The 27,018-nt window shown below is 48.3% G+C and overlaps 1 protein-coding gene across 16 annotated transcripts in view; it reads right to left on the reverse strand.

Annotated features, from left to right (window-relative positions):
• atp2b2 (ATPase plasma membrane Ca2+ transporting 2) overlaps positions 1-27,018 on the reverse strand; it is a 1,245,322-nt gene that overhangs the window by 79,842 nt on the left and 1,138,462 nt on the right. For all 16 annotated transcript variants that reach the window (XM_072472614.1, XM_072472624.1, XM_072472623.1 and 13 more), the window contains one exon: positions 7,531-7,618. In XM_072472614.1, the coding sequence (XP_072328715.1) occupies positions 7,531-7,618 (88 nt within the window). The remainder of the gene's footprint in view (positions 1-7,530; positions 7,619-27,018) is intronic.

Genomic DNA, 27,018 nt, shown 5'->3' on the forward strand with positions numbered 1-27,018 from the left:
TAGCTTGAGCCTTTGAGAACCTAAACAACTACCTAACTCCGCAACCCTCAACACAGAGCATACAATTCGATCCTGGGGAAGTGTACACTCAATCATCATACGGACTCCTGCCTTCGACACTTAGCCATCTGCACCCTTCCTTCTCATCCTTACTGAATTGATCTTCTCCCTCCTTCAATATTGTCTCTCCCCCGGTTATCATACCCCCTTCCCAACCAAGTTGCTCATTCCCATTGATCATCCACGCCCCACCTCACATCCAATGCCTTTCTCCTCCCAAAGCCCATGGGAACAGAAGTCAGCCATTCAACCTTGCCGGCTTGTTCCACCATTGAACTAGATCGTGGCTGACCTGTTCATGCATGTAGAACTGCCACTTGGGGTGAGGTACCAGTAGGCTTTTAGTACCTTTAGTAACAATGCACTCGTAAAGAGTTGGGAAAGGAAGGAGAGAGGCAAAGAAATTGGCAGATCAATAGTGTGGTGCTGGAAAGATTTTAGAATGCTGGCAGCCAATGTACACTCGCAGTTCCCATGTCATAGTGAATGAGGAGATGGCTGAGACACTAGATGCACTAAACATCGGTAAAGAGGAGGTTTTAGAAAGGCTGACTGTACCTAAAGTAGTTAAGTCACTAAGAATGGATCGGCTACATCCCAGAATACAAAGGGAAGTAAGGGTGGAAATTGTGGAAGTCCTAGCCATAATCTTCCAATGCTACTTAGATACAGGAATAGCCAGAGGACCAGAGAATTGAAAATGTAACACCATCTTTATTAAAAAGAAAGTACAAGGATAAACTCAACAGCTGCAGGTCAGTCAGTTTAATCTCCCTGGCAGGAAAGCTCTTAGAAATGATAATCTGGGACAAAATTTGCAGTTTCTTGGACAAGTGCAGATTAATTAAGGAAAACAAGCATAGATGTTTCGAGGCAAAATGTGTTCAATGAACCTGAATCGATAATAGGACCACGGCTTTTCTTGATATTGTCATGAAGCTTGTACTTTACAAGATGGTTATGTTTTGAAATATATATTTATCTCAAAGTAAAACAGACAATTTTGGATAAACACCTCATTGCAGAGATAAGCCCTTGTGATCTGGTTGCCACGGGGAAGAGAAGCTCACACAGAAACACATTGGAGTGTGATGACTTTTGATCCAGAAGAAATGACAGTAAGGGACATTTTTAATTACTTTAAAATATTTGGGGAATCGGTCACTACTTTTCAAAAATAATTGACAAGTCTTTCAAGAATTTATGTTACTTGCAAAGGGATCAATAGTTTTTGGATAATAAGAAATACTGGCTTTTGTCCTGGACACACTACCAACTGGAAGGAGGTTGAAATATGGAGCATGGGGCACACAAAGAAAAAAAAAGACAACGACAGAGGGAAAGGAATTAAATGCACCATGCAGGGAAGATTGCATGGGCAGAATCCTGTATACGTGGCAGTGGCTGCCTGTGGAGAATCGGTTAAGCCCTTGAAGAAAAGGGACCGGAGTTTGACTTGGAAGCACTGTGCAGCTAAAATGGGGACCATACAGGTGGAGTGAGCAGTCCACTAACTTAGTCTCTGTTGTAACTGCTATTCCATGTGTAATTTATAGTTCGTATCAACTGTGATTTGCCTGTTAATTTACATTGATTCTGACTCACATTCAAATAAAAATTAGAAAAAGTGAATTATTGTCTGGTAATCTTTCTATTTGGGGATAGGTCAGTAAATTTAGTTATTTTGGTTTACAGATCTCCAAGGAGGTCATAACAATGTATATCAATGACCTAGACTTGGGTGTACAGGGCACTATTTCAACATTTGGAAATTATACCAAACCTGGAAATATAAGAACTGTGAGGAGGATAGTGGATACAATCCTAGAGAATATAAACAAGCTGGTAGAATGGGGCAGGCATTAATGCAGAGAAGTGTGAATTAATACATTTTGGTAGGGGGAATGAGGAGAAGCAATATAAAGGTACAATTCTAAAATGGGTGCAGGAACAGAGTAACCTGAGAGAATACGTGCATACGTCATTGATGGCCACAGAGCAGATTGAGAAAATGGCTGAAAAGGTACATAATATTGCCAGCTTTATAAATCGAAGCATAAAGTACAAAAGCAAGGGAGTTATGATTAACCTTTGTAAAACATTGGTTCGGCGTTAACTGAAGTATTGAAGTACCTGGGCAACACACATTAGGAAGGATTTGGAAAGGGTACAGAAGAGATTGACGAGAATGGTTCAAGAGATGGGATATTTCAGTTACATGTACAGAGTGGAAAAGCTTGGTTTGTTCTCTTTAGGGAAGGGAAGGTTAAGCAGAGATTTAATAGAAGTATTAAAAATCATGAGGGGCCCGGGTCGAGTAAGTAGAGAGAAACTGTTCCATTGGTGGAGAGGTCGAGAACCAGAGGACACCGTTTTAAGGTGACTGGCAAAGGAATTAATAGTGATAGAGGTGGAAGGAGAGTCCTCCTCAATACCGCAGTGCCCTCGAAGGACTAAGAACTAGTTTTCTTAATGTGCCAGGGTCAAGTTGGCAAACTCCTGTAATAGGAGGGGGATGAAACTTTCAGCAGGGGCACTGGAGCTGCAGGGCCATGAAGTGCCCAGAAATGATGGTTGCCTGCCACGCCTGCTGGGAGGCCACTATGGTTTACCTAGTGATCTCCCCATGCAACATGAAGGCGGTCCCAATGCTGGTAAAAGGCTGGCAGGGTGAGGAGTTTTCAGTTAATCCGCCTTGTAATACAAGTAAATGGCTACCAATCTCCAGTCAATGGGTGGCCTTGGCACTTCTCTTCCCACTTCTAGTGATATCCTATGGCAAGGAAGATGTCAAGCTTCCTTCCCATAACTTCCACCATTATTTTACAAGCCTATACTTCTCCCAGCCTACCTGAAAAACGGTGGTTAGAAAACCACCGTATAATTTTATTACATGCCTACGTGCAGTGGCACATTTAACTTCAGAGCAAACGTGCCACGAACAGCACAGTGGCACTGCTGCCTCACAGCGCCAGAGACCAGGGTTCAATTCTGGCCTTTGGTGACTGTCCGTGTGGAGTTTGCACTTTCTCCCTGTGTCTACGTGGGTTTCCTCAGTTTCCTCCCACAGTCCAAAAATGTGCAGATTAGGTGGATTGGCCATGCTAAATTGCCTCTTAGTGTCCAGAGATGTGCATGTCAGGTGGAGTTACAGGGATGGGGCGGGGGAGTGGGCCTCGAGAGGGTGCCCTTTCAGAAGGTCGGTCCAGACTCAATGGGCCAAATGGCCTCCTTCTGCACTGCAGGAATTCTATGGAACAGAGATAATTCCACTGATGGGAATGAAAATTACATCGTTAAGTATTCCTTTTGTATAAGAGCAGCAGAGGATACTGCACAAAATAATCTGGATAAATCAAACTGGTAAACTGTCCTTGCAAGTGACCCAGAAGCCGATTTAATTGCAAAGGTTCGAAATACAATTGCCCCTGACTTCTGTGCTGGTGTTTGCAGCAATCCTTGTACCTATGAACCTGCAGCTAAAGCAGGTCAATATGTTTTCCTACAGGAACTTGGACTCGACCTCTTAAACCCAACACCTCTCCAGCTACGCTAAAAAAAACATATTATTCCCCACAGAACTTAATATTGAAGACAAACAGTAATATAGGAATCTTCATAACATACTCACTTGTTAATTGTGTTACTTTAGAGAAAGCTGTTATAAAACAAGTGTTGGCCCAGAAATAATTTGAGATTATCACTACCCTTTTGGGAAATAGTTCGTTGAAAAGCAATTTCCTGTGGGTAATGCTGGCATCGTGTCAGCTTTGATCTTTGTTGAGGCTCATATAATGTTGCACACTAACCTGACCCTCATTCTTTTCTGAAATGTTGGGTGCTATACATGCTGTTTGGCCTCTTGATCACTCATCAGCCAACAGAACAACATATATTCCTCATTCTAATGCCCGATTTCTGTTCAGACTGGCAGGTAGGTTGGGGGAAAAGCCAAACTTTCAGATAGTGTAGTTCTGCTTGTTCTCTATGTAATCTTTCAGGTATGAAGGGTGGAAGCTTGTCCGCAGTCATAATGCATAGGTGTAAATGCCTTTCAAATGACATCATTATCTACTTCAAACAAAATCAGAAAAAACTGGACAAACTCAGCACGTCTGACAGCATCTGTGGAGACGGGAGCTGAAGTTTCGAGTCTGGCTGACTCAGATCCGATCCGAGAGTCATCCAGACTCGAAACATTACCTTCCTTCTCTCTCCGCGGACGCTGTCAGACTTGCTGAGATTGTCCAGTATTTTCTGTTTTTGTTTCAGATTCCAGCATCCGCAGTAATTTGCTTTAATCATTGTCTACCCGTTGAAGATCTGAACAAGAACAACATGTCTTTTATTCACGGAATAAGGTTCTGAGGTGCAACAATCATGCGTCTGTTGTGAACATTTTTTGCATTACAATTCGGAGTCTGAACATTTTCAGAGCTCTGCATTTCAATGTACAACAACAGCCGATGTGCAATTTGGCAGCAATTGAATATAAACTACTCTTTAATTTCATTGTAATTATCTTAATATTAAAATCTTGCATGCAGGCAGCCATCAGTATAACAGATGAAACTCATTAATGTGGACAACAGAAAATCTATTCTGACTGCTGCACCATCAGGTTTCTTTCTAATGCTTGTTTATTCAAGTTCCTGGCAAATTTCAACATTCTGAAGATTGGGATAAACAATTCACAAATTCTTTGACAGAACCTGAGTGGCCCCAATGATTAACAGCAAATGTTTTTATTTATCCTACCCTACGTAAATCCATTTGTCAGTTGTTAATTTAATTTTAAATCTGAGATAGACAGATTTTTCTTAAGCAAAGATCTTCAGGGATGGGGGCCAAAGGCAGGTATATGGAGTTAGGCCATATATCAGCCCTGATCTCATTAAATAGTGAAACAGGCTCGAGGGGCTGAATGGCCTACTCCTGTTGCTATGTTCCTATTTATAAGGAAGGAAGCAGTATACCCGATTGTATCCTGTCGACTTTCAAAATGGTTGTCAAAATTCCCTGACAATCACAACAGCTCGTCCACAATGCTGCTGTTGAAAGGGTGGCATGGGCAGCACGGTGGAGTAGTGAGTCCCAGGTTCGATTCCGGCTCTGGGTCACTGTCCGTGTGGAGTTTGCCCATTCTCCCCGTGTTTGAGTGGGTTTTGACCCCACAACCCAAAGATGTGCAGGCTAGGTGGATTGGCCATGCTAAATTGCCCCTTTATTGGAAAACATGAATTGGGTACTCTAAGTTTATTTAAAAAAAGAAAGGGTGGCACTGCGCCACAGTAGTTAACACTGTTGCCTCACTGCATCAGGGACTCGGGTTTGATTCTGAACTTGGGTGACTGTGTGGAGTTTGTATGTTCTCCCCGTGTGTGCGTGGGTTTCCTCTGGGTGCTCTGCTTTCCTCCCACAGTCCGAAGATGTGCAAGTTAGGTGGATTGGCCACGCTAAATTGCCCCTTAGTGTCCAAAAGATGTGTAGGTTAGGTGGGATTATGGGGTTGGAGGGGTGGGGGAGTGGATCTGGATGGGGCGTTCTTTCACAGGGTCGGTACAGACCCTTCTGCACTGTAGGGATGCTATGATTCTTTTTTTTTAAATTTAGAGTACCCAATTTTTTTTTTCCAATTAAGGGGCAATATGAGCATGGCCAATCCACCTATCCTGCACATCTTTTTGGGTTGTGGGGGTGAAACTCACGCAGACACAGGGAGAATGTGCAAACTCCACACGGACAGTGACCCAGGGCCGAGATTCGAACCCAGGTCCTCAGCGCCGCAGGCAGCAATGCCACTGTGCCACCGTGCTGCCTGGGATTCTATGGTCCTATCCCATACCACGGTCAGAATCTAATCCCCCCCCCCCCCCGCCCCCCCTCCCTCCTCCCCAACCCATCTTGTTGCCTGCTGTTCCTTCGGCAACCTAGATCCGGAATTCCTTCCTTAGACGTCACCATTCCCCTCACCTTCTTTCAGACCTAAAACTTAAACTTTTGAACAAGTATTTGGTCACTCACGCCTAACCTCGCCCTTTACAGATTCCAGATTCATGTTGTGTAATTATACCTTCGTGAAACATTAAATATATGAACATTAAATATATGTTTTAGAAATAAAAATTGTCACTATCCAAGTGAAGATCATCTATTCAAATCAGGAATCCAATCATAGATCTCTGTGACTCAAAACCACCTACTCTCTGGCAGGGCCAACAGGAATGTGAACAAACGTGGGGTAAAAACCAAAACAATGAGGCTGGGAGATTACAGTTAAGAGAGATGGTTAAAGTTAAACCAACTGCATGCGCAATATTACATGTGCAATTTACTTCACTTTTCTGAGTGTTGTATATACTTTTCTGCAATATGTTGCCAATTTTCCTGCAGTTGAATACCTTAAATCAAACTAGCCAAATAGCTCAATTGTTTCAATATTTTCGTTGGTAACTCTGAATCATCTGCATACACAGAGAATTGCAATACGAAACCCCAGAGCTATAGATGAAAAAAATACTTTCAGGGCAATTGTCCAAAATCTGTCAAACCAGAGTAAAATAACATTGCAAATTTTGCCCACTGCAAATCGGGTTTCTGTAATCATTGGCGCTAGTTTAAAAAAGTGGTCAATCAACACTCTTGTTAAAAATGTCTTACTTGTAAGATAAGCCAAGCCATTTTAGTTGTATTGGTAAAATTGTACCAGACTATAAATTAGAGTCATTCAAAGTCATTTGCCACACACATGGAGACCATTCAGCCCATCTAGTCCATGATGCCCCTACTCACTCTCTGTAACCCTGCCAGTTTATTTCCTTCAAATGCCCATCTAATTCTCTTTTGAAATCAGTGAGTTCCGGGAATGTTTTTTACATGAAAAATTTTGTTTTTAAATTATATTCATAATTGCTGGTTTATGAAAGATTTTCGTTTTGGCAATATGCAAAGTGGTTTGAGCAGAAACTGGAGCAAAAAGCTTAACTGGCAAAACTATGTGTGCCCAAATCACCAGTGCAAGTAAGCAGCATATCAGAAAGTAACTTTTTAAAATGAATATTCGTTGATGTACTTAATAGTAGTAACCTGGTGCTTTACTAATATAACTAAAAATAGGTTTATCATTAAAAAAAAGCTTGTCTACTCAACCATTAAACTAGCAAAAAAAGGGTAGGGAGACAGGAGCAAATAATTCATTTTACAAAACTAGTGCAGTCCTGCACCCAAGGCAGAATCCCTTGGCCATAATTCTATGGATCTTGTCGGCATGCTGACCCAATGTTAATTGAAACAAAACACAAATAAAAACAATTAGTGCCCACAAGACCAGATTACCATTGTCTTACTTATAACACATAACAAATCAGTCAGAAAATAACAAATAAGTCCAACCCACTACAATGCAGAAACAGTTCTGTGTTTAGAGAGTTCAGCATTGGCTAGGAGAGGTTGTTGAAATGAATTGTGTACCTTTCACTAACGTATGTTTGTCGGTGGGCGATGATCGAGCAAGCACCCGGAGTTTTGGCCAGATCTTGTCAATACGTTCTTGTTCGATCTGAAGATCAAAAAAAATTATTTTTAAAGTTTTCTCAAGTTAGACATTCAAACAACACCCATGTCATAAGGTTTGCCATTACCCTGAAGTGACTTTTACAAATGACTTGGATTGCATTACTTTTTTTTATAAATCTTTTTATTGGCATTTCCCATATTTCTAAACAGTTGTATATATACACATCACATTTTTCTCGCCCGCGCTAATTTCCTTTATTATACAGAGAGGTTTAGTTTGTCCTTCGTTTAACTGACCCTATGTGCATTTCGTTGCCCTCTGGAACGGTCTATGGTTCCTCCCCCTTCCCCGTTGCTCCCCCCCCCCCCCCCCCTGGCTTCGGCTGTGCTTTTCTTTTATTTTCCGGACAGAGTGGAGAGAAAAAAAAAAAGAAAAAAGGGGGGAGTAGCCCCCCCCTCATCTCTCGTGGTTCCCCCACCTTCCTTCCGCCTACCCCCCCCCCCCCCCCCTCCCACCGCACCCACCCCGGGTTGCGCAGACTTTTGGTACCTCATCTATCATGGTGTTTTTTAAATATTCTTATTAGCTTACTCCTCATTGCTGGCCTCGAACAGGTTTTGGAACAGACCGACAAACTGCCCCCAAATATCCAGGAAGCCTTCCTCTGACCCTCGGGTGGCGTACTTAATCTTCTCCAGGTGGAGAAATTCCGAGAGGTCAGCGAGCCAGTCTGCAGCTGTGGGTGGTGCTGTCGATCGCCAGCCCAGCAGGATTCTCCGGCATGCGATTAGGGAAGCGAAAGCAAGGGCGTTAGCCCCCTTCCCCATGTGTAACTCTGGCTGCTCCGATACCCCGAAGATTGCCACTATTGGGCATGGCTTCACACTCACCCCCACAACCTTGGGCATTGCCTCGGAGAAGGCTGTCCAGAGCCCAGCAAGCTTGGGGCAAGCCCAAAACATGTGGGTGTGGTTTGCCGGGCCCCTCTGGCACCGCTCACATTTATCCTCCACCTCTGGGAAGAACCTGCTCATTCGGGTTCTGATCTGGTGCGCTCTGTGCACCACTTTGAGTTGCATTAGGCTTAGCCTTGCGCAGGAGGAGGTGGAGTTCACCCTGCTCAGTGCTTCGCTCCAGAGTCCCCATCCTACCTCTGTCCCCAGCTCATCCTCCCATTTTTGCCTGGTCTTGTCCAGTGGAGTCTGGGCTCTGCCCAGTAGCTGTCCGTGTATTTTCCCACATAGATCCCCTTCTCATTGCTTGTGCCTATCAGGTCCTCTAGTAGTGTGGTTTCTGGGGCCCCGGGGTACCCTACCGTCTCGTTGCGGAGGAAGTGTTTCATTTGGAGGTGTCTCATTTCCTGTCCTTTTGCTAGCCTCCACTTCCTCGTCAGTTCGTCTAGTGTCGCCAGTCTGTGCCCTACGTAGAAGTCCCCGACCGTCAATGTGCCCCTGGCCCGCCTCCATCTTTTGAAGGTGGTAACCAGCATGGCTGGGGGAAATCTGTGATTGCCGCATATGGGAGCCATGGGGACATTTTGGCTATCCCGAAGTGTTGTCTCAGCTGGGTCCACGTTCTCAGCGTGGCCGCTACCACTGGGCTCGTTGTGTATCTTGTTGAGGGGGATGGGAGTGCTGCTGTGACCAGGGCCCGGAGGGTCGTTCCTTTACAGGATGTCTCCTCCATTTGTACCCAATCTGTGTCGGGTTCTTGTACCCATCCCCTCACTCTTTCTGCCATTGCTGCCCAGTGGTAGTATTATAGGTTTGGTAAGGCCAAACCCCCTTTGATTTTCCTTCTTTGCAGTGTCTGTTTGGGAATTCTCGGGGTCTCCACCCCCTCCCCCCCACCCACACACACACAAACGCCATGAATAGACTGTCTACGTTTTGGAAAAAGGCCTTGGGAATGAAGATCGGAATGGATCTAAACAGGAAGAGGAACATTGGCAGTACGTTCATCTTGATCATCTGCACTCCCCCCGCCAGAGAGCGTGGGACTCAGCCCCAGCTTTGAAGGTCTCTTCTTACTTCCTCCACCAGGCTGGTCAGGTTCCACTTGTGGATCTGTGTCCAGTCTCTGGCTCTCTGGATCCCCAGGTAGCGGAATCTGGGCTGTTTTGAACGGGAGCCCCTCCAGCTCTCTCCCTCCCCCATTTGGCTTCACTGGGAATGCCTCGCTTTTGCCCAGGTTACGTTTGTAGCCCGAGAAGGTTCCAAACTCTTTCAGTATTTGCAGTATTGCCTTCAGTCCCTCCTGTGGCTTCGAGACATAGAGCAGGTCATCTGCATAGAGTGAGACTCTGTGCTCTCTGTCTCCTCTCCGGATTCTCTTCCACCTTTTCGCGACCCGCAGGGCTATCGCCAGGGGTTCGATCGCTCGCGCGAACAAAAGTGGGGACAGGGGGCAGCCCTGTCTTGTTCCACTCTGCAGCTGGAAGTATTCAGAGCTGGTGGTGTTAGTTCGGACGCTCACTTTGGGAGCGTTGTACAGGATCCTCACCCAGGCGGTGAAACCCGCTCCGAGCCCAAACCGTTCCAGTACCTCAAGGAGGTATTTCCATTCGACTCTGTCGAAGGCCTTTTCTGCGTCCAGGGAGACGATCAACTCTGGTGTTCTCTCCCCAGAGGGGGTCATTATTACGTTCAGCAGCCGCCTGATGTTCGCTGTGAGCTACCTACCCTTGACAAAGCCGGTTTGGTCCTCTGCGACCACCTCTGGTACACAGCCCTCCAGCCTTTTGGCCAGGACCTTTGCGAGTATTTTCGCATTCACGTTCAGCCGTGAAATGGGTCTGTATGATCCACATTCCGTCAGGTCTATATCTTTTTTGGGTATCAGTGAAATTGAGGCCTGCGCTAGCATGGGGGGCAGGGTGCCCCTTGCCAGTGAGTCTGCGAACATGTCCCTTAAGTGTGGGGCCAGGACTGGTGAGAATGTTTTGTAGAAGTCCGCCGGGAACCCGTCGGGTCCCGGTGCCTTCCCCACCTACATGGAGCTGATGCTCTCCATGATTTCTCCCAGGTCTATTGGTGCTTCCAGCTCCCCCCCATCTGTCTTCCCCCACAACTGGTAGTTCCAGTCCGTCTAGGAACTGTTTCATCCCCGTGCCCCCGTTGGGGGCTCGGAGGCGTACAGTCCCCGGTAGAAGGTCTCAATTGCCTGATTGACCTCCTTTGGTTCTGTTACCAGTCTGCCTCTGCTATCCTTTACCTGCGCTATTTCCCTCGTGGCTGCCTGCTTTCTCAGCTGGTGAGCCAATAGGCGGTCAGCCTTGTCTCAGTGTTCGCAGTAGGTCCCCCGTGTCTGGCGGAGTTGGTACACCGCTTTCCTAGTGGATAGCAGGTTAAAGTCCATTTGCAGCGTTTTTCTCTCCGCCAGCAGCTCTACAGTCGGGGCCTCGGAGTATTTTCTGTCGACTTCCAGGATGGAGTCCACTAGTTGTTGCCTCTCTTCCCTATCTCTGCCTTCCTTGTAGGCTAGGATCTCTCCGCTAATCACAGCTTTCAGTGCCTCCCAGAAAGTGAAGGGTGAGACTTCCCCGTATTGGTTGTTACTAACGTAGTCGCCTATGGCCCGCGATGTTTTTTTGACAGAAGGCCTTGTCGGCCAGGAGGTCCGTGTCCAGCCTCCACGTGGGGTGCTGGGCCCGGCCTGTCTCCAACCTCACATCCCACATCCATATAGTGTGCAGCATGGTCAAAGATAACGATCGCGGAGTACTCCGTTCCCGTGATCCCTGGAAGCACCGATTTCCCCACTGCAAAGAAGTCTATACTGGTGTATACCTTGTGTACTTGTGAGAAGCATGAAAATTTCTTCTCTCCCGGGTGCAGGAACCTCCATGGGTCCACTGCCCCCATCTGCTCCATAAATGCTCCTAGTTCCCTAGCCATGCCAGTCTTTTTCTCTGCTCTGGGGTTTGATCGGTCGGTCAGTGGGTCCTGTACACAGTTGAAGTCGCCCCCCATGATCAGTCGGTGTGTGTCAAGGTCGGGGATTTCTGCCATGGTCTTCTTTATGAATTCTGTGTCATCCCAGTTGGGAGAGTGCACATTTACCAGTACGACCGGTGTCCCTTTCAGGACACCGCTGACCATGACGTAACTGTCTTGGTTTCCGTAAACCTCGTCCTCTAATTAATATTGCCACCCCCTAGCCCTCGTCCCGTAGCATGAGTGGTATGTCTGTCCCACCCAGCCCTTTCTTACCAGCAGTTGATCCATCACCCTCAGGTGCGTCTCTTGTAGGTAGATTATGGCTGCTTTTAGGCTTCTTAGGTGGGTGAAGATTCTGGATCTTTTCACCGGGCCGTTGAGTCCCCTTACGTTCCAGGTAACAATCCTGGTGGGGTTTTTTTTACCCCCTGGTCCTGCAGGATCACCCACACGTACTTGGTGGACGCGCCCCTACCCTCCGGGGTTTCCCTTCATTAGAGAGGCATCCAAAATGGCCACGGTCGCCGCTCTCACCACGAGGTTGGGCCCCAGGGCTCCGGGTTTTCCTTTTGTCTAGGGGGCACCCTACATGGCCGCCAGCTATGTGTACGCCACGTGGCTGCGCCCCTGCACTCCAGGGTCTCCCTTCGCCCTGAAGCCCTCCCGAGTGGCTGTTTGTGGTGCCATCTTGGTTCCTCGCCCTGCTCCATGCCTGCCGAGGCCTGTGTTTGTGCTGCTTATCTACCTCACCCTTCTCTTTGCTTCTCTTTTGTTCTGGCTCTCCCCCTGACTCCTCTGTCCCCCATAGGCCCTGTCACTCTGTCCTGTCCCCCTGTGTTTTTCCCCCCCTTCTGCCCTGTCCCCCCTTCTCTTTGTGCCAGGCATTCCCTCTCCCCTGAGGAGCGCGCCGCGGCCCTCCTTTCTTCCTGCCCTCCCGTGTTAGCCCTCGTCGCCAGCACGGTGACCCCCCTCCCAGCACTTGCCCTGCTCTGGTCCTGTTTTACCTCCTTTTGTTAGCCCTCGTCTCGCCCTCCTGCCCGCCTTTCTCACCCTCGTTCACCTTGCTCCGCTCCCCCCCATTGCATTGAGAGTTGGAACGAGCCCGGGAGCGGGTTAGCACAGTCCCGCGCAGTACACCAAACGTGTGTGTACAGTTCGTGTTCTTATTGTCTCTGTTTGCGGTCTGCCCTCCGCTCTTTGTTCCGATTCTTCCTTTCTTTTCTATCCCTGTCGCTTTCATGATGGCCTTTGCGGCTGTCCCTTCCCCAGTTTGTTCGCTCTAACAAACTCCTCCGCTGCCGCTGGGGTGTTAAAAAACAGCTCCTTCCCCTCGAATGTTACCCAGAGTTTGGCCGGGAACAACGTCCCAAATTGCACATTACTTTTGTAGAGTGCTGATTTGGCCCTGTTGAATTCAGTCCTTCTTTTGGCCAGGTCCGCCCCAATGTCCTGGTACACTCTTATGGTCTTCCCTTCCCACGTGCTCGATTTCGTCTGCCGGGCCCACTTTAGGATTTTTTCCCTGTCTTGGAACCTGTGCAGCTTCACGATAATGGTTCTGGGCTGCTCCCCGGCTTTGGGCCTGGGTTGGAGTGACCTGTGCGCCCTGTCGATTTCTGGGGGGGTTTGGAAATTTCTCCCTTCCCACTAGCTTGCCCAGCATTTGGTTGATGTAGCCTGTTGGGTCTCTGCCCTCCATCCCCTCTGGCAGTCCCACTATTTTAAGATTCTGCCGTCTGGATCTATTTTCCTGGTCCTCCACTTTCCCTCTTAGACTCCCCTGGGTCGTTACCACCCTTTTCACCTCGGTTTCCTGAGTTACCATCCTGTCGCTCTGGTCTGAGGAGGCCCTCTCCAACTCCTGAATCGTTTTCTCCTGCGTTTCCACCTTCCTTTCCGGGCCATCGATGGTTCGCTGCATTTTGTCCGTTGTCTCCGCCAGCATCTCCTTCATCATTGTGTGGAGCTCCGTCCTGAGTGCCTCACTCATGGCCTTTATCTCTATTTTTATCTCCTCCTTTATGGCGTTTATTTCCGTTTTCAGCACGCTTCTCCATTCCTCCCCCTGTGCAGGGGGGTGGTGGGTGGGGGATGGTCGCCACGTCCTGTCCCTGCTCCGCTGCTCGGCTCGCCAGCTTTTCCGCTTCCTGGTTCGCCTGAACATCAGCCTCGCCCCGTGGGGTCGTCTGCCTGCGCGGCTGCAGCTCCTGCTTTTTTCTTTCGCCTTTGCTGCTGCTCCTTCTTGCATCTCGCCGTCCCCCTGCTTTAGTATTATTTGCAGGCATATTTCTGTTATGTGCCTTTCTCTTTTTTTCCCTGGGTTTTGGTGCAAAAAAGAGATTATTTTTCTTATTCTCCCCAAAGAAAAAAAACCCAGGGGTTTTTTCTCTTTTTAAAAATGATTTTTTTAATATATAAAAAGGAATTTTTTTTTTTTTAAAGAGATTCTTTTGGAATTTTTAAAAAAAAAATTTCAGGAGAGGGGGAAAAAAAAGTTGAATAAAAAAAAAATTATTATTTTGTTTTTGTCTTATCCTCTCCGTGCGCCGACTTTCAGGCAGTTTCTTGTTGCGATCCCCACTCCTCCTCCACGTGCAGCTGCTCCGCTGACCAGGACCAGTCTCTCCTCTTCTTTTTCTCTTCAGCTCCGTGCAACGGAGCTTTGGCGCCTGGGCAGGGCGAGGGAGGCAAGGCCGATTTCGCGGGGCTTTAATTCTTTTTAAGAGCCCTCCAAGAAACCCCCCCCCCCCAAAAAAAGCCGCGATTTTGTGGATCTGCGGAAGCCCCATTGCTGCGCGGCCGCTCCGTTCACGAATGCCACCGGAAGTCCGGATTGCATTACTTTTGTTGTCTTTGTGGATCCATACAAACCTTCCTCCAGTTTCATCATCTCACTGAACTATTAGTTGATATGTTCTGGCTCACCCAGATAAAAGATATCAAGCAGGAACACTTCTATTTCTAGCGTCAGTATAAACTTCCAAATTAAGTATAGCATTGCCAGATGTTGCATTCTACCCAACAACATGCTACCCAACAACCTTACCTTAGTGTTTCACCCCAGATGTATCAATTTAAGATCTCCATTTTTTGACACCAACCAACCTTCATGGAATACTTCCGTCTATAATCGATGATAGGCACACAGAAAACAAATCCATTTCAGATGGGATGTCTTCACATGGCACACCTTTGCTCATGGCTGAAGAGGCCAATCCCTGGAAAGCAGGTCTGCCATAAGTGCCACAGATGAAACTTCCAAGTTCCAATGTGGGTTGTTATTTTTGGCCATGCTGCTGTAGTCACTAGTCATCAGGCCAGCCCACAGGAGGTATTGCCATTTTCCCCCATCATCAACTAGTGACTCCCAGATGCGATAATCAATATTTATTGTCCTCATGTCATGTTTGGAAGCATCCTTGAAGTAGAGCTTTGGCATCCCATTGGTCATCTGGCTCTAGGTACCTCACCATACAGAAAGTCGTTGGGTATTCAACCATCTTCCAACCTGTGGACATGCCAGAAGAAGATGAATGCTAACAAATTTGTGGGCTCTGCCTTTGTGACGACTGAGCCATTCATGATTTTGTTCTGGCATGATATACCCACAATGCACTGCAGATAGCAAAGTTAGAAGTTGTTGAGCTTGTTTTCTTGATAGTTGTAAGTCATCCATGTTTCACAGCTATACAGCAAGATGCTGAGAAACATCATCTTTGTCCCATGGGTCAGCTCTGTGTATCAAGTTTTTCAGCAGTTTGTCTGTCAATGTGGACGCAAGGTACCAGAATTTGCTAACCGTTTCTGCGGGTGTTATTCAGTGTGACCACGGGTGGAGATGCAATACCTTGCCCCATGTCCACAGTTTTCTTGACGCTTATAGTCACAGGAATGGGAGAGACAGTCCAAGAGGTTTTTTTGCTGAGTTTCTGTGTGGGCAATGGGTGCAGCATCATCAGCATAGAGAAGTTCTCTGATCAGGACATGCAAAGTTTTTGTCTTCGCTTGAGTCTTGATAGACTGTAGAGCTTGCCGTCTGACCTAGTTTTCAACTAGACTCCTTCCATGACTATAGAGAAAGCAAAGGTCAGGAATATGGAGAAGAAGATACCAAACAGAATGGGGGCCAGGGCACAGTCCGGTTTCACTCCATCCTTCACTCTAAAACCATCAGAAGTGGAGCCATCAAAATATAGAATGCCGAGCATGTTGCCATGGAAGGTGAGCAGGTGAGATGGAGAAGCTTTGGTGAACAGCCAATTTTTGCCAAAATCTTGCAGAGTCCTGCTCTGCCGATGATGTCGAATACCTTAGATAAATCTACAAAAGCCAAGGTAAAGACTTCTCTTGTAGCTGTTACTGGAGAAAATCACGTCCGCATTGGAAATGCCGGCAGGCAAACTGCACTGTGCTCCTGTGTCTGATGTAAATCTAGTTTTAGCAAAGGGAAAATGCTGGAAAATCTCAGCAGGTCTGGGAGCATCTGGAGGGAGAGAAAAGAGCTAATGTTTCAAGTCCGATGACTCCTTGTCAGAGCTAACAGACAGAGAAAGTGGGAAATATTTATACTGTGGAGTGAGAATGAAAGATGAGCTCTTTTCTCTCCCTACAGATGCTGCCAGACCTGCAGAGATTTTCCAGCATTTTCTCTTTTGTTTCAGATTCCAGCAACCGCAGTAATTTGCTTTCATCCAGTGTTATTTTAGTCTTAGCAAAGGCCTTCCCGTGATGGGAAGGAGTGAGATGCCCCTGTGGTTGTCGTAATCTCCTCTGTCACCTTTGTTTTTCTACAGTGTGATGATTTTTGCATCCCAGAGCTCCTGTGGAATGGAACCTACTGTGCAGCAGAGAAGGAGAAAGTTATAACGGTGTGACAATAAATGGGATTTTCTGTGGTTGAGCAGCTCGGCTGTCATCCCATCCTTGTGGAGTTCCTGTTTACGAAGCACCCTATGGCCCTCTGGAGCTTGGATTCTTCATCTAATTAATCCATGACAGAACGTTGTGGGAGAGTGTCCAGCACGGAGAGACCAGCCAACCTTACAACAGCTCTAAAAGGGATGGCCAATATGTGTCTCGTTGTGAGATTTTGAGATTTAGAGCAGCTGCCCACAGAACAAGACCTTGTTGGCATGGTAAGTATTCATTTCACTTTGGACTTTTACAACTCGTAAGAGGCAGTGGCCTGGAATCTCCACCTCGCAATGACGGAAACGCAAATCGTGATTGGGCGGAGAATTTGGCGTTCAGTCAAAATCGAGGTCCATGCCCAGTGCCGATCCGGGCACCATGCTCCGGTCCCTCCCTGATGGCGCTAACGAGGCTTGCGACCCATGCCATCAGGAGCATATAAACCCCGTATTTGCATGCATTTAAATGTATTTGGACCAAGTATACTCTGTGCCTCCTCAATGCTCCAACCCTCTCAGGAGGAGGAAGTCATTTAAAAAACATTTCAGGGGCAGCATGGTAGCACAGTGGGTAACACCCAGCTGCAGGGTCCCAGGTTCGATTTCCGGCTGCATCACTGTCTGTGCGGAGTCTGGACGTTCTCCCCGTGTCTGCATGGGTTTCCTCCGGGTGCTCGGGTTTCTTCCCCCAGTCCAAATATGTGCGGGTTAGGTGGATTTTCCGTGCTAAATTGCCCTTAGCATCCAAAAAGGTTGGGTGGGGTTGCTGGGTTACGGGGATAGAATCATAGAATTTACAGTGCAGAAGGAGGCCATTCGGCCCATCGAGTCTGCACCGGCACTTTGAAAGAGCACCCTACCCAATCCCACACCTCCACCCTATCCCCATAACCCAGTAACCCCACCCAACACTAAGGGCTGCTCACTCTGCTGACTGCTCACTCTGTCTTGTAAATGTTCACAGAGCCTCTGGTCATTTGGGGCCCCACCCAGGCTGCCCCTCTGGAAACCCTCAGACCCCAGCTGACCCATCACCGGGGTGGGCGTGGCCAAGCTCAATCAGTGGCTCACCAGGTGCTGCCACTCCTCAGTTCACTCATCAGAAGCTCGGCCCCACTGCAGACGAAGCAGGGGAATAGCAGAGCTCACCCCAAACAAAGGACACATGCACCGTGGCATTTGTAACCCTCCCTAGCACACTGTCCCTCTCACGACAAAGGCCTCACCAGTGACACTATCGGCTAGCCACTCCTCAGGACTACCAGCTGTCTCCAAGCCCTGCATGTTCACCGCTCCCCTGCTCCAATCCACCCTGCCCCCTGTCAGATTGTCACACCTGTGTGTCACACCCAGGACCAACATCACACTGCAGCTAAGCTCCCAGCAGACACAAATTTCCTCGCTCACCCCCACCTGTAGGTCCTGCCCACACACAAGATTAGAACATAGAACGATACAGCGCAGTACAGGCCCTTCGGCCCACGATGTTGCACCGAAACAAAAGCCATCTAACCTACACTATGCCAGAATCATCCATATGTTTATCCAATAAACTTTTAAATGCCCTCAATGTTGGCGAGTTCACTACTGTTGCAGGTAGGGCATTCCCCGGCCTCACTACTCTTTGCGTAAAGAACCTACCTCTGACCTCTGTCCTATATCTATTACCCCTCAGTTTAAAGCTATGTCCCCTCGTGCCAGCCATTTCCATCCGCGGGAGAAGGCTCTCACTGTCCACCCTATCTAACCCCCTGATCATTTTGTATGCCTCTATTAAGTCTCCTCTTAACCTTCTTCTCTCTAACGAAAACAACCTCAAGTCCATCAGCCTTTCCTCATAAGATTTTCCTTCCATACCAGGCAACATCCTGGTAAATCTCCTCTGCACCCGCTCCAAAGCCTCCACGTCCTTCCTATAATGCGGTGACCAGAACTGTACACAATACTCCAAATGCGGCCGTACCAGAGTTTTGTACAGCTGCAACATGACCTCCTGACTCCGGAACTCAATCCCTCTACCAATAAAGGCCAACACCCCATAGGCCTTCTTCACAACCCTATCAACCTGGGTGGCAACTTTCAGGGATCTATGTACATGGACACCTAGATCCCTCTGTTCATCCACACTTCCAAGAACTTCACCATTAGCCAAATATTCCGCATTCCTGTTATTCCTTCCAAAGTGAATCACCTCACACTTCTCTACATTAAACTCCATTTGCCACCTCTCAGCCCAGCTCTGCAGCTTATCTATATCCCTCTGTAACCTGCTACATCCTTCCACACTGTCGACAACACCACCGACTTTAGTATCGTCTGCAAATTTACTCACCCACCCTTCTGCGCCTTCCTCTAGGTCATTGATAAAAATGACAAACAGCAACGGCCCCAGAACAGATCCTTGTGGTACTCCACTTGTAACTGAACTCCATTCTGAACATTTCCCATCAACCACCACCCTCTGTCTTCTTTCAGCTAGCCAATTTCTGATCCACATCTCTAAATCACCCTCAATCCCCAGCCTCCGTATTTTCTGCAATAGCCTACCGTGGGGAACCTTATCAAACGCTTTGCTGAAATCCATATACACCACATCAACTGCTCTACCCTCGTCTACCTGTTCAGTCACCTTCTCAAAGAACTCGATAAGGTTTGTGAGGCATGACCTACCCTTCACAAAGCCATGCTGACTATCCCTGATCATATTATTTCTATCTAGATGATTATAAATCTTGTCTCTTATAATCCCCTCCAAGACTTTACCCACTACAGACGTGAGGCTCACCGGTCTATAGTTGCCGGGGTTGTCTCTGCTCCCCTTTTTGAACAAAGGGACCACATTTGCTATCGTCCAGTCCTCTGGCACTATTCCTGTAGCCAATGATGACATAAAAATCAAAGCCAAAGGTCCAGCAATCTCTTCCCTGGCCTCCCAGAGAATCCTAGGATAAATCCCATCAGGCCCCGGAGACTTATCTATTTTCAGCCTGTCCAGAATTGCCAACACCTCTTCCCTACGTACCTCAATGCCATCTATTCTAATAGCCTGGGTCTCAGCATTCTCCTCCACAACATTATCATTCTAAGCATGGAGGTGATTGGTGGCTCACGCTGAGTCTCTCTACCACCCAACCAGGCCGAGGAATGTGAAGGAAGTGCCGCAACAGGGGGCGTGTATACATCAGCACCTGTCCTTCGAGGAGAAGCCCGACCACCTGTGCTGCTGAAAACGTCAGCTAACCAGGGAGACTGTTTGCCACCTGTACGAGATGGTGGCACATCTGGCACCACGGGGTTATGAAGGAGCGTACCCACTCCTGGTAGCTGTCAACATGACAGTCGCCCTGAACCTTTATGCCGATGGATCTTAACAGGGGCCAAGCGGGGACCTGTCTGGAATCTCTCAGACACCAGCACACAGGTGCATCCATGCTGTGATGGATGCCCTATGCAGCTGGGCAGCAGACCATTGAGACCTCAGGAGCACCAGGATGCCTGGGCAGCAGGATTTTCTACCATCGCTGGCATGCCCCAAGTCCGGGGGTGATTGATGGGACCATGTTCCCCCAACGAGCATCGACTCATCAAGGAGTGTCTTTCATTAATCGCAATGGGTTCAACTCCCTGAATGTGCAGTTGGCATGTGACCACCAGCTGCACATCATGCAGGTCTGCGCCCGATACCCTGGCACTGTGCAAGCTTACATCCTGGCAAACTTGTTGGTTCTTGGCACTTTCACCTCACTTGGGTGAGGGGTTGGCTCTTGGGCGACAAGGGATACCTGCTGACGTCTTGGCTAATGAACCCTGTCTGGAGGCCCCTGACTGAGGCAGAAACTCATTATAACAACGCCAATCAGCAACCAGGAGTGTCACTGAGCGGTATATCGGTGTCCTCAAGATGCACTTCCGATGCCTGGACCACTCCTGTGGGGCGCTCCAATAGCCCCAGTAGGGTCTCTAACAATGTGCTAGCCTGCTGCATCCTGCACAACATCGCGCAGCAGAGGGGGAAGAAGGCCAGGCCTCATCTGACAAGGAGGATAAGGAGGATGACCAGGGAGAACTGGGAATGGAGGGGAGGACAGAGCAAGGCACTTATCATGTGCTCCAGGGCCACTACGCACAGGACAACCTCATCACCTCCGTTTTGCCAACTAGGAGACGTGGCCAGCAGAAGCTCCACCATCCTGTACCACCTCCCCATACCCCCCCCTTACATGTGGTGTCCCTTTCCTCAGAGACACTCACAACTTTTCCTGTTCCTCCTCCCTTCACTGTACCACCCCAATCCCTCCTCCCTTCACTTCACCTTCCCTGTCCCACCTCCGTTCACTGTACCACCCCAATCCCTCCTCCCTTCACTTCACCTTCCCTGTCCCACCTCCGTTCACTGTACCTCCCCATCCCTCCTCCCTTCACTCCACCTACCCTGCCCCTCCTCCCTTCACTCCACCTCCCCCATCCCTCCTCCCTTCACTGCACTCCTCTGTCCCCCCCCCCTTTACTCCACCTTCCCTGTCCCATCACCCTTCACTGAACCTCCCCCGTCCCTCCTCCCATCACTGTACCTCCTCCTCTGTCCATCCTCCCTTCACTGCACCTTCCCCATCCCTCCTGCCTTCACTCCATCCCACCATCCCAGCTCCTCCTCCTAAGATCGTACCAGGTTCCTACAGGGTATGGGCCCTGGGCAGGCAGTATCCTCCGGAGGATGATGGCGACTCGCTGTGAGGGGAGCTCTGGTGCTCTTCATTGTTTGACAAAGTCTGAGTCCTGCCTTCAGGATCACATTCCACTGTCTGCCCGGGTGATCCCTACATGCGTGCTGGCCATTCCATCTCACGGGCCTATATAGCCTTGGGGGTGTGGGAGGGGTGGTTATGTAGATGGTGAGCGGTGATGGGTCACTCACTGGCTGAGCTGTTCTGCAGGCCTCACACCTCTGGCTCCATTCCCTGCCACCTCTGAGGGTCACCCCAGATGCAATATTCAAGTGTACTGGGGATCCTGCCCGTGCCATCCTCCACCACCCGCACCATCAACCTCTCACATCCCCCCAACCCAGCACACCGTCTACACCCAGCCCAGCCTCACACTGTTCAGACAGAGGATTGAGGCAGGTCGGAATGTTGGTGAAAAGGTATTTAATCGTGACTATATACATTGTTATGCTTATGTGATGCACCCATGCCAACATAACTGCCGTCTAACTATCTTATCTTATGTGGCCTACCACTCCTTCTCGGTGTGACCCCAAACAGCACATCAGACGTGAGGTGGCCTGCTGCGCATCTCGCCCTCTGACCGGAGATGTTTTTGGGGTCCCTCTTCTGAACCTGGATTGTCCCGGCCGACTTTCGCGTGTCACAGGTGATGAGGTGTCACCCTGCCTAGCTCGCTGTCCAGGAGATGGGTCGGTGGGGGGAGTCAGATGCTCTAAGGTGTTCTAGCACCTCCCCTCGGGAGGCACCTTCACTTCCTCCTCCCTACGGGTGTTCAATGGCCCCAGGATTACTCCATGAGATGGAGGTGAAGACGGAGTGAGCTCGGGAGGCTCCACTATCACCTGGCGCTGCCAGTCCTGGAGGCCCACCCTCGTCTCAACCAGGGTCTCGATGCCCTCAACCATGGGGCACTGAGACTGGGCCATGTCCCTCAGCAAGGGAGTCATGTCCTTCACTGCCTGGGTCATGTCCCTTTGGCACTGTGCAATGACTCTCTGGGACTGTGTCACATCCCTCTGGGACTGTATACTTCTTACCAACTTGGTCCCAGAGGTGCTATGGGAGATATCAAACAGGAATCAAGCTCCTCGCCATAGGAATGGAATGAAATTGTTCTGAGGCACATCACTCCCAAAGATGCATTTGTTTCTTGGCGGCTGGCCAGTGCTGGGAAAAGACTACAGCCACAATCATGGAAAGGTCGAAACACATTACACAGAATGGAGAAATTAAAAGGTTTGGGATTGCTTTCAATGGGAAAAAGAATCCAATCTCAGGAAGATTAGTGATTTTGATTTTTCAGTATATTATTCAATGGGTGATGGAATGCTGTAATCTGCTTTTTCTTATATTAATAATTTGGCTGATTTTGCCATGACTAAAGGCATTAGATAAAGATGTCAAAGTGCACTAGAAATCAGCACAAAATGTGTAATTAAATATGACTAATGATGCAAACCAAATGCGTGACAGGTCCGATAACTGGTTAACACTTCAACCTTCTGCAAATACTGAATGCACTCAGTTACTTATTGATTAAATTCAAAAGTTAAAAAGAGTTGTGCAGTGTGCTGATCTGAGGTTATTGTCATTATACATATTTGTTTTCTACTATAAATTTATTAAATATAACGGGCGCGATCTAACGGAAAGGTTTCTAAGTCATTTGTGGGGGGCTCTGCTGGGAATCTCCCAGCCTCCCCAGAGAGACCCCAGCCGGGCACGATTCAGTAATGGTCCAAATGTGGACCAGGTGGTACGGCACCCATGGGTCTCCCTGGCTATCGGGGGCCCCTGGGTGGTCAGAGACAGGGTAGGGTGGACCCCGGCCGTCCCCCTGGAATATGGGCACCTTGGCACTGCCACCCTGGTATGCCAAGGTGCCCAGGTGGCACTGCAAAGCCAGCAGGAGCACTGCGAGGGTGGCACTGCCAGGGTGCATGGCCAAAGGTCAGGGCCTTAGGAGGGCCATGCCCATGAATGGAGGATGGAGGGGGGTATGAAAGGTGGGGGTGTGCAGGGCGGGAATGAACGGGCCTCCGGAAGGTTTTGGGGGGGGGGGGGTGAAGGTTGGAGGTCCTGGAAATGGGGGGGGGGGGGGGGCACCATCTGGAAAGTCGGGAGCAACATCATTGGGCAGCACGACAACACAGCGGTTAGAGCTGTTGCTTCACAGCACCAGGGTTCCAGGTTCGATTCCCGGCTTGGGTCACTGCCTGTGCAGAGTCTGCACATTCTCCCCGTGAATCCGTGCGTTTCCTCCGGGTGCTCCGGTTTCCTCCCACAAGTCCCGAAAGACGTGCTGTTAGGTGAATTGGACATTCTGAATTCTCCCTCTCTGTACCCGCACAGGCGCCAGAGTGTGGCGACTGGGGGATTTTCACAGGAACTTCAATGCAGTGTTAATGTAAGCCGACTTGTGACAATAAAGATTATTATCTGCTCCCGCTCTGGAAGCCAGGGCTATATATTACATTGTGCAGGGGTTTAATCACCTGCAGAACTGGAGGATTCATACTGTTATTCTTGCTGAAAGTGTTGAAGCAAACAAGTTTATTCTGATGCTTCTCACATTTCTATACTGGCAACACTCAGGGGAGAATTTCTCAAGATGTTCCCCTGCTGATTTGTCAACGTTTTGTTACAAATCAACAGAAGTTATTTTAAACAGATGAAAAGAAACAACTGAACACATCTGACCATAACCACAGTGCTGTTGTACGCTCACTTTCACATTTTGATGAAATTATCAAATGAAAAAAAATTCACCTTATTGATTACATTGACAATAAATTGTGGAAATCGTGTTTACTAACTTACTCAAGCTTTTGATGAGGTATCAGAGCGGGTGGATGGGAGTCGATGATGAGTGTGTGACAGTAATAGGTAGCCTAGGCCAGTGAGTGGATCGCACACGTGGACCTCCTTCATCGCAGTGGGCCACAAAATTGAAATCGGGCATGTGAACTAACTATGACCCCATGAATAACATTAATGAATAGACACCAAATATTTCAGAATGAGTTATAGAAAATACTTAAGCATTCATATATTAATAGAATTGTCATCAACTTGAAATAGCAAAAACCAAAGAAATATTTACACTTGCCTTATTTTAATTCAAAAGTAACATTAAAAAGCACAACCTCCCCTGTCCATCAGTGTGGTAACCAAGACGGTCTCCCGGGATAGGGTAGTTTTGTTAACTGCACTTGCATAGCTTGAATTTGCAAGGCATGGTAGTTGAACTGTAACAGAGGAGCGTCTAAGGAGTCATTGTGTGTAATCAGCACCTCACAATCAGCACGCACCTCCCTTAATGTGCCCTTGCTTTATAGGCATATCTCTTCAGAAATACCGATAAGAAAACAACTACGTGGACGGAAAACAGTGGAGCTCAGCAAACCTGCATGTGGGTAACAGTCGACAAAACCTCTCGTGGGCCACACTCCGAACCCTGATGGGCCGCAAGTTGTCCACTACCGGTTTACGGACTTCCATGAGACATTTGCTGGAGTACCATGCTAGGCTTTTTAGCAAAGTTCAAGGCCAGGTAACTGAAGGGGCAGTAGCAGCATGGAAACAAACTGGGCACAGTAGAGAGGCCAGGATTTCACGGAGCAGCACTGTCCCCACCCACCATCTGGAAAGTCGGGAGCAACACCATCTGCTCCAGCTCTGGAAGCCAGGGCTGCATATGACATTGAGCAGGGGGTTAATCACATGTGGTCATGGCCTCCACCCACCTGAGGCATAATGCTCTCCCCCCCACCCACTCCCCAAGTGCTGCTAGGCAATTTTGAGGTCTGGCTGCTCTTCAGTCCCAGCAGCACCACCAGCAGCGGTGGTCACTGCTGGGACTGCAGCTGGCACTGAAACAGCAGCCATCTAGGAGGATCAGAGTACAGAGAAGTAGTGTCAGGCCAATCAAACATCATCAAGCATTATGGGGGTTGAGCAGGAGGCCAGGAATGGGCCTTTCAAACAGGGCTGAGCCTTGCTACTTGGGGACTCAAAGAGCTCTATCACAAGGGCCTTGCCACTACAAGCCCACAGGGAGGATGCCAGGTTTTACTGGATGGTCTCCAGCTGTGGCAGGGTGCGCTTCCACTGTTGATAATATCTTCTTCTTCTTCTTCAGTGATCATTCGTTAATGAGTATGATTGTCCACCTAAGAAACTCTGTTCTGTGGGTTCTTGCATGGCTGATGAGCCCGATTTTTGAGACACATCGTTGAAGGCACCCTTGGCAGTTGTTTCCGGGAGGTAAGATCGGTCCTTGGACTCTCGATGCCAGAGATACCTAGATAGGCAGAGAATAGAGGCCCTTAAGCAGCCATTAAGGGCCTCAATTGGGGTAAGGGAGGGCAGACCTCCCACCACCTACTCTACTGCCTGGAAAATCCATTCAGCATTTTTATTGGCGGCATGGTGGCACAGTGGTTAGCACTGTTGCCTCACTGTTGCCTCACAGCGTCAGGGACCCGGGTTCAATTCCTGCCTTGGGTGACTGTCTGTGTGGAGTTTGCACTTTTTCCCCTTGTCTGTGTGGGTTCATGTCCTTAAGTCCAAAAATGTTAGGAGGGGTTGTGGGGATGGGGTGGAGGCATGGGCTTAAGTAGGGTGCTCTTTCCAAGTGCCGGTGCAGACTCAACGGGCCGAATGGCCTCTTCTGCACTGTAAACTCTATGATTATATGAAGCATAGTGATGCTTCCCAGGGTTCAACACTAGGACCACATTGTTTCTTGATATTTATTAATGACTTAAACTTGGAGGTACAGGGCACAATTTCAAAATTTATAGATGAAGAGACACTTGCAAGTGTAGTAAACAGTAAGGAGGATAGTAATGAACTACAAGAGGCAGCAATGGACTACAAGGGAACATAAACAGGATGGTGAAACGAACTGACACAAAGTAAATTCAATGCAGGATAATGTGAGGTGAGTCAGCATGGATTTATTAAGGGAAAATCATGCTTGACAAATCTGTTGGAATTCTTTGAAGATGTAACCAGTACAGTTGACAAGGGGGAGCCAGTTGATGTGATATATTTGGACTTTCAGAAGGTGTTTATCAAAGTCCCGCAAAAGAGATTATTGTGCAAAATTAAAGTGCCTGGGATTGGGGGAAATGTATTGAGGTGGATAGAAAACTAGTTGGCAGAGAGGAAACAAAGAATAGGGATTAATGGGTCCTTTTCAAATTGGCAGGCAGTAACGAGTGGGGTACCACAGGGATCGGTGCTGGAACCCCAGTTATTCACACTATACATTAATGATTTGGATGAGGGAACAAAATGTAACATCTCAAAGTTTGCAGATGATACCAAGTTAGGTGGGAGGGTGAATTGTGACGAGGATGCAGGGATCCCACAGCATGATCTGGACAGGTTGCGCGAGTGGGCAAATCAATGGCAATTGCAGTATAATTTGGATAAGTGTGAGGTTATTCACTTCGGAAGCAAAAACAGGAAGGCAGATTACTACCTGAATGGTTGTAAATTGGGAGAGGGGAGTGTGCGGCGGGACCTGGGTGTCCTAGTGCACCAGTCACTGAAGGTAAGCATGTAGGTGCAGCAGGCGGTAAAGAAGGCTAATGGTATGTTGGCCTTCATTGCAAGAGGTTTCAAGTATAGAAGCAGGGATGTGTTGCTGCAATTATACAGGGCCTTGGTGAGGCCACACCTGGAATATTGTGTGCAGTTTTGGTCTCCTTCTCTGAGGAAGGATGTTCTTGCTCTCAAGGGAGTGCAGCAAAGGTTTACCAGACTGATTCCAGGGATGGCGGGATTGTCATATGAGGAGAGCTTGACTAGGTTGGGATTGTTCTTGCTGGAATTCAGAAGAATGAGGGGGGTTCTCA

The sequence above is a fragment of the Scyliorhinus torazame genome, chromosome 13, assembly GCF_047496885.1.
Source record: "Scyliorhinus torazame isolate Kashiwa2021f chromosome 13, sScyTor2.1, whole genome shotgun sequence".
Lineage (NCBI taxonomy): Eukaryota > Metazoa > Chordata > Chondrichthyes > Carcharhiniformes > Scyliorhinidae > Scyliorhinus > Scyliorhinus torazame.